Source organism: Bidens hawaiensis, unplaced genomic scaffold, assembly GCF_021521415.1.
Source record: "Bidens hawaiensis isolate Kalapana, Puna unplaced genomic scaffold, B.hawaiensis_p1.1 tig00062916_1, whole genome shotgun sequence".
Taxonomy (NCBI): domain Eukaryota; kingdom Viridiplantae; phylum Streptophyta; class Magnoliopsida; order Asterales; family Asteraceae; genus Bidens; species Bidens hawaiensis.
In genome coordinates, this window is record NW_027501290.1 from 10,866 (window position 1) to 23,103 (window position 12,238).

At 36.6% G+C, this 12,238-nt stretch overlaps 2 protein-coding genes across 2 annotated transcripts; one reads left to right on the plus strand and one right to left on the minus strand.

The window, feature by feature from the left end:
• Positions 1-4,147: 4,147 nt before the first annotated feature.
• On the plus strand, positions 4,148-5,092 carry LOC143603826 (uncharacterized). Its single transcript, XM_077080514.1, has 2 exons — positions 4,148-4,641; positions 4,801-5,092. The coding sequence occupies exons 1-2, from the start codon at positions 4,148-4,150 to the stop codon at positions 5,090-5,092; spliced, it is 786 nt and encodes a 261-aa protein (XP_076936629.1).
• A 6,061-nt stretch (positions 5,093-11,153) lies between these two features.
• On the minus strand, positions 11,154-11,810 carry LOC143603828 (protein FAR1-RELATED SEQUENCE 12-like). Its single transcript, XM_077080515.1, has 3 exons — positions 11,358-11,810; positions 11,260-11,286; positions 11,154-11,186 (listed from the first exon to the last, which is right to left on the minus strand). Exons 1-3 carry the CDS (start codon positions 11,808-11,810, stop codon positions 11,154-11,156), a joined length of 513 nt encoding a protein of 170 aa, XP_076936630.1.
• Between the last annotated feature and the right edge of the window lie 428 nt (positions 11,811-12,238).

Genomic DNA, 12,238 nt, shown 5'->3' on the forward strand with positions numbered 1-12,238 from the left:
ACGAGGGGTTAGACCCTGAGAAGATGGTTCTTCTGATAACCTGCAAAACAGACACCGTGAGCTTGTCACTGAGAAGGGGGGGGGGTTCCTCCTTGTGACCACCCTCCGGCGTGAGAATCAGACTAGATTGCTCTTTAAATATAAAAGTATATTAAGAGATTGCTAGAGCTGATATCAGGTATAATATGATGAGATAAGATAAGATAAGATGAGATGATCATACCATTTGTGGTATTTATAGCCGAAGGTAGGTTTCCAAGGAGGTGTGGCCGGCTGCAACAGTGTTCCTGTTCCACCAACAGTGGCCTACGCACGTGCCCTGCTGGTAGTTGGTGGGTAGGCAGCGGCTGATAGTGACCAGGCCTGCTGTGTACTATTCCTTTTCCACCAACTGCCGGCTACGCACGTGGTATGGCAGTAGTTGGTGAGAAGGCAGCGGCTAATAGTGACATAGTACAGGAGCATGCTGCTCGCCATACTGTGTCAATAAGCTGTCGTATCTTTAGTCAGATCTTTTTCCCATACCTCGTCAGGTACAGTACAGAAGATCTTCCCGTATCGTACGGACTGACTTATTTGGGCGGGAGTATTCCCCCTCCCGCCCTTGTGCGGGATTGTTCCCGGCTTTGCTCATTCCCTCAGGTGACACTGAGTGATTGAGAGCTAAGTGCCTTGTGCGTGTAGCCTTGCTGCGCGGGTGGCCTTCCCTGATGGGTTGTATCCGAAGCTGCGGGAACAGGCGGAGTCCTTCACCATCGGGAGGCATTTCCTGCGGGACCAGCTTGCGTACTGCGCGTAAGGACGTCACGTCTCTGAGCATGGTTGGTCATGCGGATCCAGTTGGTTTCTGCGCAGACGTCCCTCTTCAAGGTGAGTCTTGCGGGTCCAACTGGGCTCTGCTGGGACCTACCTCTTCAATCTGAAAGTGATATTGAGATAATATCAAATATATTTAAATATGCATTTTATTCTTATTTAGATAAATTGTATTAGGTTTATGATGGTGTCTCTAGTCCTATATAAAGGGATGATCATTATTGAATAAAACGTGAAACAATTGACACCAGAAACACTTTTAATGCCATCAAGCATTTTATGCATATATGCGTCTCATTATCATCCAAAGGCCGTAATAACAAACATGTACACACAAAATTTTAACAACCAAATGACTCGAAACTTAAACACACTAGCTACAATCAAAACGCCAATCATGATTTAGTATTGTTCATTTTATGTTTCATGCATTTTTTCCCGAGCAAACTTTACTATTTTAAATCAAGATTAGTCCATACTATGTGTAGATAATTAACCAATACTTTACTCTTTTTTATTGTTATCATGTCTTCTTTCGTATATCGGGAAAGGAATATGATTGATTAATTAAATTCGAGAGAGGATGGGTCACTTGCATGGTTAGATAATGAATATATTTGTTTGTCACTTGGGTCATTTGCATCCCAAGCAAACCCAAGAACCCCACAACACCTACCCCTAACTTGTTTTGCAATTAACTCTATGAAATGTTGAAACATCCTTACAATTACAAAAGTCAAATGTTGGTACCGCATATATAGCTACAAAAATGTAAAATTGTGTTATAATTTATCGTTTACAAACACAAAGGCGTTTGAGAGTTATTGTTATTGATCACCTAATCATGAGTAACGTTTAAGAAAAATAGATCCATCTGGAGTTTAATTGACTAAACACCATAGGGCAGGTTTTGATACACATTGTCATTAGAGACAAACTAAAGGCAGGTCCTAAAAGTGATAAAGACGAATAATAACGCGACCACACCATATCAAAGTTTGAAATGTGAAACATCACGAGACTAGAAAACCCTAAACACTAGGTTTCATTCAAAGAGTTTTGATTTGTGACATGATTTTAAGTAGACAATTATTACTATGGTTTTTGTTTTTGTTGCATAAAGGGTTGTTATGACATGTGAAGCATACAAATGATGTTGTCATGTGATATGGACAAGACATCTGATATGCACATACATAACCATGTCATTGTTTTTTTACTTTATTCGTATAGTCGTATTTGAAAAAACCAAACGTGTAGACATCTAAATAACAGGCTTATACAAATATAATTGGACAAACATAAATGGCCATAAGTTAGCATTCACGAACACAAACTCTAGTGAATAATCATGATTATTTATGTTTTACAATAAAAAATAACCAAGTAGTATATTTTAAAAGAGTCTCTTTTGTGTTTATATTTTCAAAAATATAGCTGCTTATGTATGAATTAATATTCAAACAAACATAAATGAACGTAAATAAACAAACATAAATGACGCAAATAAACGAAAACATACGAACAAGCATAAACGGATGTTCATAGACATAAATGAATAAACAAAACGTGTGTTCATGTTCATTCATTTAGTTAGATGATCAACAAAGTTTCTTTTTCCATTCTCGTTCCTTATTTAATAAATGTACTTTCCACCGAATAGTTTATAAACGCTCGGTTCGTTTACCGGCCTACGACTCATCCAACTTTCTTATTTTATCACCTAGAGCAAGGTAAATGACTAAATAATATGTTACACATGTCATGAACCTTTACAAATTAAATATTCATTTTCTTGTCAGCCATATAATCCCCAAAATAGTTTATTAATTAACCTGCAAACTAACCACTTTGTGATTTACAGCCATACATTTCTCTAGACCAAGCAAACCTAAAGCGACCAACAAAAATGGCATTAACAAATCTGTATTCCTTATAAAACTCAAATATTTTAGGGAAATAAACACTTACATATGAAACATAGTAACATTTAGAGTATAAGTTCAACTACTAGTCAAATCTAAGATGTGTGTTAGTGCTATAAAATAGGTTTCTGGATCATTATATAAAGAGATTTTCACCTAAAACAAGGTGTTCGTGTACCGGAGGAGGCTAGGATCCACAAAACTAGCTTGTAGGTCTCCAAAAGATTGGCGTTTTCCGAAAACTTGATGTTAATATTCATCTATGGAGTGATCATCACTAACGCAGATTGGATTGGATTGAGGGGCTTTTTTCGTTCAAGCAATAACTTTTTTATTTTTGTGCTTTACTTCCTTTTGAGTACCTGCAAATCTTTTCTTTTTTTTTCTTTATTTATTTTTTAAAAAAGAGGAAAAAAAAACTTATTTATAAAAAATATTCATGTGTTTGTTTAAATGATTAAAAATCTTATTTTTGGTCCGAACATTTACCGGTGACAACTCAATGTCTTGTTGGCTCAATTGTTGTTTGGCCCAAGTGTAAGGCCCAGTCCAAGAATTATTAGGGTTTTATATATTTGGTAATGTCTTGACTAGCAAGTTAGGTTAGTCTATATAAGCCGAGTTATGGTTAGACATTAGAATAAGAAGTTGGTGCAACCAAGTTAGGGTTCATCAAGAGTCAAACCGAGTTAGGGTTTGAGAGTTGGTAATCAGTTTTTTGAGTTAGATTTTCTGATTAATATAAACGTCGTTTACTTAGTGTTTGATTATCGATCTGGGACTTGAATTAGTATCAGAGCCAAGTTTAAGAAATCGATAATCGGTAGGGGCTTGAGGAGAAGCTATCATCGGCGCATATCGGAACCGAGTTGGGTTTCCGAATCGGGGTCTGCAGGTCAGGGCGGACCATGTCGACGTTTTTGTTGTCCTGTGGCAACAATCGGAGAGAAGGCGGAATTTGTTTCCCGCTTCTGTTGGTTTCTTGTTTCGAAATTAAACAAGAAGGTGGGTTCGATATTTGCTGTTGAACAAGAAGATTGTTTTTTATTAATATTCTATTTAGTGCAAGATTCATGATTCAATAATAATACAAGTGCTCAGCTCAGCTCAGACTTCGAAAAAGAAAAGTGGTATCTTTTCCTCGTTTTCTTTTGACAAAAAATTCAAAGGAACAAGTGGTTTTACTTCTATTTTATTTATTTTAATCTTTTGATTGCTATTTGAGTTGAATAAGTCATATTCAATTTAGAGTTCGTATTATACGGGTTGAACGAGTTAGGTTTTAACCAAGGTGCGATTTATTTTGTGAACAAGCGGGTTTGGTTGTTTGGTTCTGAAAAGTTGTTCAGACTAAATTTGGTTTGTATTTGTTCCAACGAAGTGGAGCAAAAGGGTGTTCAACGTCAATGGCAGGTGACAAAGAAAGACCAATAATCCAACCCAAAGCGAGTGGGGGGATTTCGTTACAGGTTCCAAAGCTTAATGGAACTAATTACATCACATGGGCGATTGTGGTGGAAGTGATCTTGGATGATCAAGACCTATGGGAAGTTGTTCAACCAGAAGAGGGTACGGTTATTGATGCAAAGAAGAATAAAACGGCAAGATCGTTTTTGTTTCAAATGGTGGATGGCTATATTCTTCTTCAGATTTCTCAATACAAGAATGCCCGAGATATATGGACGGCTTTGAAAGCACGGTATGTTGGGGTCGAGCGATTTCAAAAGGCTCGACTACTAACTTTGAAAAGTGAATTTGAGAAACTTAAGATGGCTGAAAACGAGACTGTTGACGAGTTTGCAGGAAAAATAACAAGTATGGTTTCGAAGGCAACGAATCTAGGTCATGTGTTCGAGCAAGATGTCTTGGTGAAGAAGTTATTGGATGCGGTTCCTGATAAGTACTTCCAACTCGTAGCCTCAATCGAGCAAAGTGTTGATCTTGATAGTTTGATGTTTGAAGATGCTATTGGAAGACTTAAGGCGTTTGAGGAACGTCTACGAGGGAGAGAACGAGCTTCAAATTCACAAGGTCAGTTACTTTTCAATCGATCGGAAAGTGGTTATAAAGGCAAGTTGTATGATCAGTCCGGTAGCGGAGGTAAGGGTCGGCTGAGTTCACAGGGACGTGGAAAAGGCCATGAAACTAGAGGTCAAGACCAAGACGATGAGGACCAATATGGTTGCGAAAACCGAGGTGGTCAAGATCGTGGGTCGGGTCATATGGGACAAAGAAGAACCAATGATCGTCAAAGGTGTAGAAAGGATAGATCACAGGTTCAGTGTTACCGTTGTGATGAGTTTGGTCACTTTGCGACTATGTGCCCGGAACGTATGAAGAAAAAGGAATAATCTAATTTGAACAAAGTTGATAATTTTGATCCATCTTTATTTATGATTAAAGGTGATCAGAAAACGGTTTTTTTGAATGAAGACGGTATGATTCCAAAGCGTTTCGAAACCGAGACGATGGAGAAAGATGTTTGGTATTTCGACAATGGAGCATCGAATCACATGACGGGTAATAAATCTTATTTTTATGAATTGAATAAACAAGAAACGGGAACGGTGAAGTTTGGAGATGAATCTTGTATTGATATTCGGGGAAAAGGGTCGGCCTTAATTGAAGGGAAAACAGGGGAGCAGCGCCTGTTGACCGATGTCTACTACATCCCGAGTCTACAGTGCAATATCATAAGTCTTGGTCAAGCAACGGAAGGTGGATGCGAGATTCACATGAAACGTGATTTGCTAACCATTAAAGATGATACAAGTAAGCTTTTGATGAAGGTGACAAGGACCAACAATCGATTATACAAAATTAGCCTCAAGATAGCAAGTCCCGGTAAACGAGCCATTATTGGAATGAAGAATTTTGCAGGTAGGGATCTTCAAAGAATTGGACTGAAAGAAGACAAGCCGGTTACAAATCAGATTCCAATCACAGATCCAAGTTCCAAAATTCAAAGTCCAACGAAGAGTGTTCAAAAAACTAAACGCGTGGTCAAGGAAGAGATTCAAGCACAAGGGAAGGTGTCTAATGATCAAACGAAGCAAGTGTTACTTCAAGCCAAGTGGAGCCCAAAGAACATTGCAAGAGATCAAGAAAAGCCTCGGGAGAATCAAGAGAATGATGACAAGCGTGAAGTTGAAGATCCGCCAATTTCGAGTAGGAAATTAGGGGGTGAGTTGGGTGAGTCGGATACAACAATCGGGGGGGGGGGGGGTGATTGTTAGCTCAATTGTTGTTTGGCCCAGGTGTAAGCCCTAGCCCAAGAATTATTAGGGTTTTATATATTTGGTAATGTCTTGACTAGCAAGTTAGGTTAGTCTATATAAGCCGAGTTATGGTTAGACATTAGAATAAGAAGTTGGTGCAACCAAGTTAGGGTTCATCAAGAGTCAAACCGAGTTAGGGTTTGAGAGTTGGTAATCAGTTTTTTGAGTTAGATTTTCTGATTAATATAAACGAGAGTTATTCGTTTACTTGGTGTTTGATTATCGATCTGGGACTTGATGTCTGCCAATTTTGATCTCTTTGGTTTTTCCATGAAGGAATGTAAAACGAGAGTGCTCATCCAACAGTGCGATAATGTAGCCGATCTTTATCTGGTTCTACCTTCCATGTCTCCTACTCCGACCACCTCTCGTGTAGTCGTGTTCTCTTATATACCTGGCACCAATGCTTTGGTCATCCTGAAGCATCTATCTTAAACTTTTTTTTTAACATTTCTCGTAACTTGATTTCGTGGTACAAACTTGGTAACCTACTTGTCATGTTTGTCAACTTGGTAAACGCTGTCGTTTTTTATTTTTTTTGTCTACCACCAAGACTAATTGTCTATTAGAATTTAATCATTATGATGTATGCATTTGATCTGAAGTATGCTATTATTAGTATATCTGGTTACAAGTATTATATCTTATTTGTAGATGTATTTTCTCATTTCTCGTTGATATTTCCATTAGCTAAAGTAAGTAGGGTATCATATCCACAAGAATTATGTTTTTAATGTTACACACTTTATTTTATTATTTTAATAAAAATAACATTTTTAACGAAAAATTTCTTTTTGTTCTGTGAAACATGAACTCAGGACCTTTGAATGTTTAAAAGAAATTTTCTTTATCACTGGCCATCAACCCCAAAACAATTGAAAAGAACTAAATTAACTACAAAACCATAAACTGGAATTGAGTTGCAAACAATAACTAAAAAGGATGACAGACCCGGAATAGCTTTGAAAAGTCACATAGAAATAACTTTGTTTTAACATGTAATGAAGGATATGTACATGAGACAAGAATCTCAGCCGCGTCGATCGAGCTATCCTAAACCGGGCCCATGCTAAGACATTATCTAAAGAATTATCAATTTAACTCGACTTAACTCATGATTGTTGATGATCAACTAATAGAATATTCAATAGAGGTAAATCGTTCTTCAATAATAATAGACATGAAAACACATCAATCTTATAAAACTAAAGGTCAAACAGGATTCATGTTCAAGAAAGGAGAGTTGTCAATCAATCAATCAGGCGCAGACATAGTCACTATTCAGACTTGCCATTTAAAATGACGAATGTCAAGAACACGTCTGCCGTTTCAAATGACGGATGTCTGTCAAAAATACCTTTTGACGACATATAGGGGTAAGCTAGTTTGGGAATTGTGAACCGCCAGTCAAACTGGCGGGTAAGATAAACTGACATCCGTCATTTCAAATAGCGGAACACAAATAAAATATATCAAATCCGCCATTTCAAACGGAGGAACACCAGTGTATTGTCCACCTCACCAAACAAAAACTGACAAGGGTTATATTTAATTTGAGATCCGCCATTTCAAATGGCGAATCTCAAACCATCACCAACTTTTCTCTCTCCTAGAAACCATTTCACCCCTAAATATTTTTTCATTTCAAAATATTTTTCCTAACTCAAACCGTACACCCGATTATGATCACAAAACAGTTAGTCAATTATAATGAGATATTATCATAAAAACAATTAACTAAAAAGAGATGAAATACACAACCTTCTCTTTTTTGTATTCAATCAACCATTTTTTATTTATTGTTTTCATACGTCATACGATGGCCAAGCCCAAAATTTAATTCAACCAATATTTTAACTTTCTTCAACCATCGTCCATAGCCACTCTAAATTTCTTGTTTGGGCCTTTTTCAATTCAGCCCAAGAAACACATGAGCCCATATGAATGCTGTAATATGATTATGCAACGTGCTCTACATTGAAAAGGTGAACTCTAAATCAAAATCAAAAGACATAATATTTCCGTCATTTAAACACGTGTCATCAAATTTATGATTAATTAAAACATGCGGAGTTTGAATCAAATAAAAACTAAATTAATGTATTGAGAATTAAGTAATTCAATTATATATATAACATAATGTAATTATAGTAAAGTATAATTACAGCATAGTGTAATTATACCATGATTTAATTACATAATTATACTACTTATATATAATAAGGGGAAAGTGAGTATGAGGCTGTTAAGCACCCAACCTTACATATGAAACCCCCCAAAACTATGTAGTTTTGATAACAATATAATTTTAATCCAAATAACAATGGTTTACTCGATCAAATATCTGGTTGGCGGTGACTTCTTGAGTTCCACTCGGATCCTCCATCCCTGACGAATCATGCAAAAACCCAACTGCTATCTATTGATTTCGACGCCTTCTCCAAAATCCAATCAAGTGTTAAGGTCAATTAGGGTTTTCAATTAGGGAATTCTGTATCTGATTGTAAGTTTATTATTAAGTCTTTCTTCCCATATTTTGGGGGGGGGGGGGGGGGAATTACTTTATGAATGTAATTATTTTTTATCAAAAAGAAGCAACAGGGGACACCGTAATTGCTTTAAATTGTTATAAGAACTTCTACTTAGCTGTGAAACTATCTTTTCGTATTTGTTTTTTTTCTTTCCATGACACATAATGCTCTATTATAACATTTGTATAACTAGGTGGCCAATAGATTATGCACTTTCTAATATTTTGCATTATGTGCAAATCATAATTAAAAATACAGTTCATCTAAAGTACGGTTAAAGTTAGAAATGCATAATTACATACCTAAATCACACTGAACCTGTAAGTAACAAGAATTTGTTCATTCATTGCTTCAGTATTCTTAATCTGTTCTTCCTAAGAGAATAAAATGGATTTAAAAAAAGTTAGGGGTTTTGGAAATTGGGGGAGTTTAGGATTGGATGATGACTTTTAGTTCAATTTAGTTTCGAACTTGGCTCGTGAGTTGTTTTTTCAAGCCCGGGCTTGAGCTCGGATCGTTTCGAGCTCTTTTTCTAAAGTTCAAGATCGGCTCGTGAGTTGTCTTTTCAAGTTCAGGCTCGACTCGTGAGTTATGTTTTCAAGTTCAGGCTCGTCTCGTTTATTTAAATTGATGAATATATATGTGTTCTTAATAATTTTATATATTTTATTCAGCTGCAAATTTAATACAAAGCAGCATGTCGGCTGTCAAGAGCAGCAACATATTAGATGTTTTCTCGTTGTGGCTTAAAGATGGTGCAATAGCAACAAACGTAAGGAAACGTGGCAATTGCACAGCTACGGACCTTGATTTATAAATTGCACTCAACTTGTAATCCATGATTATCCAGTCACCATACACCAATTTGGGTCTTTCTGTTTTGTCAAGCTTGAAAAATGATGCAACAGGATACTATGGGTTAAATGACTAGTTTTTAGTTTACTTATGCAATCTTGTAATTGTTCTCCTGAGTCGTGGGAATTCTTTGTAACAGACATGATTATTCAATGTAATTTTTTTTTATGATATTATAGCTGTTTATTTTTGCTGCTTGAACATATATAATCCGGTGTTGCAACATCTCAATTTCATAAAATTAAGATTGACCCGTTTCATTTTAATTTCAAAAAAGTTGAGACTGCATTTTTGCTGCTTGAACATAATTCGGTGTTGCAACATCTCAATTTCATAAAGTTGAGACTGATGCTTAGTGACAACATCTCTATATAATATTTTTGTCATATTGACCCGTTTCATTTTAATTTCTTATATTTTGTTTCGTTCAATAGATGTTAACTTAATTTAAACCCATTTCGCTGTAAATCCTATTTTATCATTTTTGTTAGTTTGTTTTCATTTCCTATATTTTGACCCGTTAAATAAATAATAACTTAATTTAAAGTCATGTCACTGTAAGATCCAATATATCGATACGTTCAACATTTGTCAAACAAGTACTACCAAAACAAATATGCATAACAGCCGATTTGAATTCTTAATAACACTTTAACAACTAAAAACAAACCTGCTGTATCAATACAAATTTAGAAATTCCAAAATTTTAGAATCAATTCAAGTTTTAATCAAAAGCATACTGTACATAAACAATTAGGGGGTGTTTGGTACAGAGAATGGAAAAGGAGAGAAAACAGAAATGGAAATGGAATTGTAGAGAAAGAGAATTGGTATGGAGAATGAGAATCATTTCTCTTGTTTGGTACACGAGAAAATAAACAGAGAACTCTACCATACCCAACCCCACCTCCACCCAACCTGACACCACTCACCACCGCAGCCCCACCACCACAGCCCCACCACCACAGCACCACCACCACAGCCCCACACCACCACAGCCCTTTCTTCAACCACAGCCCACCACCACCGGCTGCCGCCACCAAATCCCCTTCTTCAACCACAGTACACAAGAAATTAAAAAGATTCAAATTTTTGGAACATAAGATATAGAAAAAGGAGGCTCAGATCTGTCATCACTGCCTCTTTGGAGATTTTGTGGTGGTGGTTGTGGTGGCGATGATGATGATGATAATCAGAAGCCACCTGCGACCACCGCCGATTTCCACCACCACTGTCACCCACCTGCGACCACAATCACCCGACCATCTGAAAACCCTAACCTACCACGAACCACCACTTGAAACCCTAATCTCCGTTCACCCGTACCACCTGCAACCTACAACCGGTTACCATCTCTGTGTTCACCACTGCGAACGGCGGAGACGGGGTGGTGGTTGCAGACTTGGAGACGAGGTGGCGGTTGCAGACTTGGAGACGAGGTGGCGGCCGGAGACGGGGTGGTGGTCGGAGACGAGGTGGTGGCTGGAGACGAGGTGGTGACATGCTATGAGGAGGCTGCTGAGAAATGGATTTCTCTTTGTTTTAAAGAGAAATGGAATTCTCTAGTTTTAGAGAAATAGAAAGAGAAATAGAAATGAAAAGTGGAAAACAAACAAAAGAAATATTTATAATTCCATTTCTCCCCAATCAAATCCCTCTACCAAACACCCCCTTAGAAGCACTTTAAGTGATCTTCAAATAATATGTTAGAAAAATCATCTTCAAAACAAGCCATTCTTCAAATTGATTCATCCTTCTCTTTCTTGTAAAACCTCATCCTTCTGAAAAAAAGAAATATGAGTATGACACTTTCAAAAAAATGTGTCTTTATAAAGAAATATATATTACTTTTACCTTCCTTTTTGGACATCCACTATGTTCCTATGAGAACGATATTTTATTATACTACTTTAAGAAAAAATGATCTTCCCATGAGAACGATATTTTATTACTTTGGTTGGAGTAAGAATCAACTCATGATTGTGTATATCGTTAAACATATCCACTATCCATTTGCCATCCTTACCTTTTGAAATCCGAATAAATGCCTCACATCCAGTCCTTAAATCTCTATGACGTTTCTTAGCATCCCCACTAGAGTTATTAGACTTTAAATCTTTAAACCCCTCTTTGTTGCATACATACATCCTTCGATAAGGCTCACCGGCTGTCTTCTTTTTAAAAGTCGTGAATTTACGTATTCCAAATCCATGTAAAAGGGCATAACGATTGTAGAACTCATACGCATCATCGGCATCGAAAACCATTCCCTTCACATTATTGTCTTCATTTTTATCAAACTGAGGATTGACATTCACATCATTATTTTCCTCTATTTCAACATCTGAATAGACAACTAGATCTTTTTGAAGAGCTTCATGCTCTAATTGAGGTTGTAAATCCATTGTTTGTGTATCCTATTTTAGAAAAGAAAAAATTAAAAAAATTACACATACAAATATTAATTATTGGAATGATGAACAAATTGATATCCACTTCGTCCAATTATTGGAATGATTGAAAAATTAATATCAAAATAAGTTTAGTTGTTGCTGTGCTGATAGAGCTACTGTGGATCTAGATCTACGATGACATTGTGTTGTTCGTTGATAGATCAATACGATTAGTTGTATTACGATTAGTGTGTGAACTGTGTGTGTTGAGAGAGAATTTTGGCAGAGTAACGACTCAGAAGGATAATATTAACGAACTGAATTACATTAAAGATAACTTTACAAGTATATATAGGGACGATGACACATTCGTTAACATAACCATAACGAATGTGTCATTCGTTACATTAATCATAACGAATGAACATATCGTTAATACA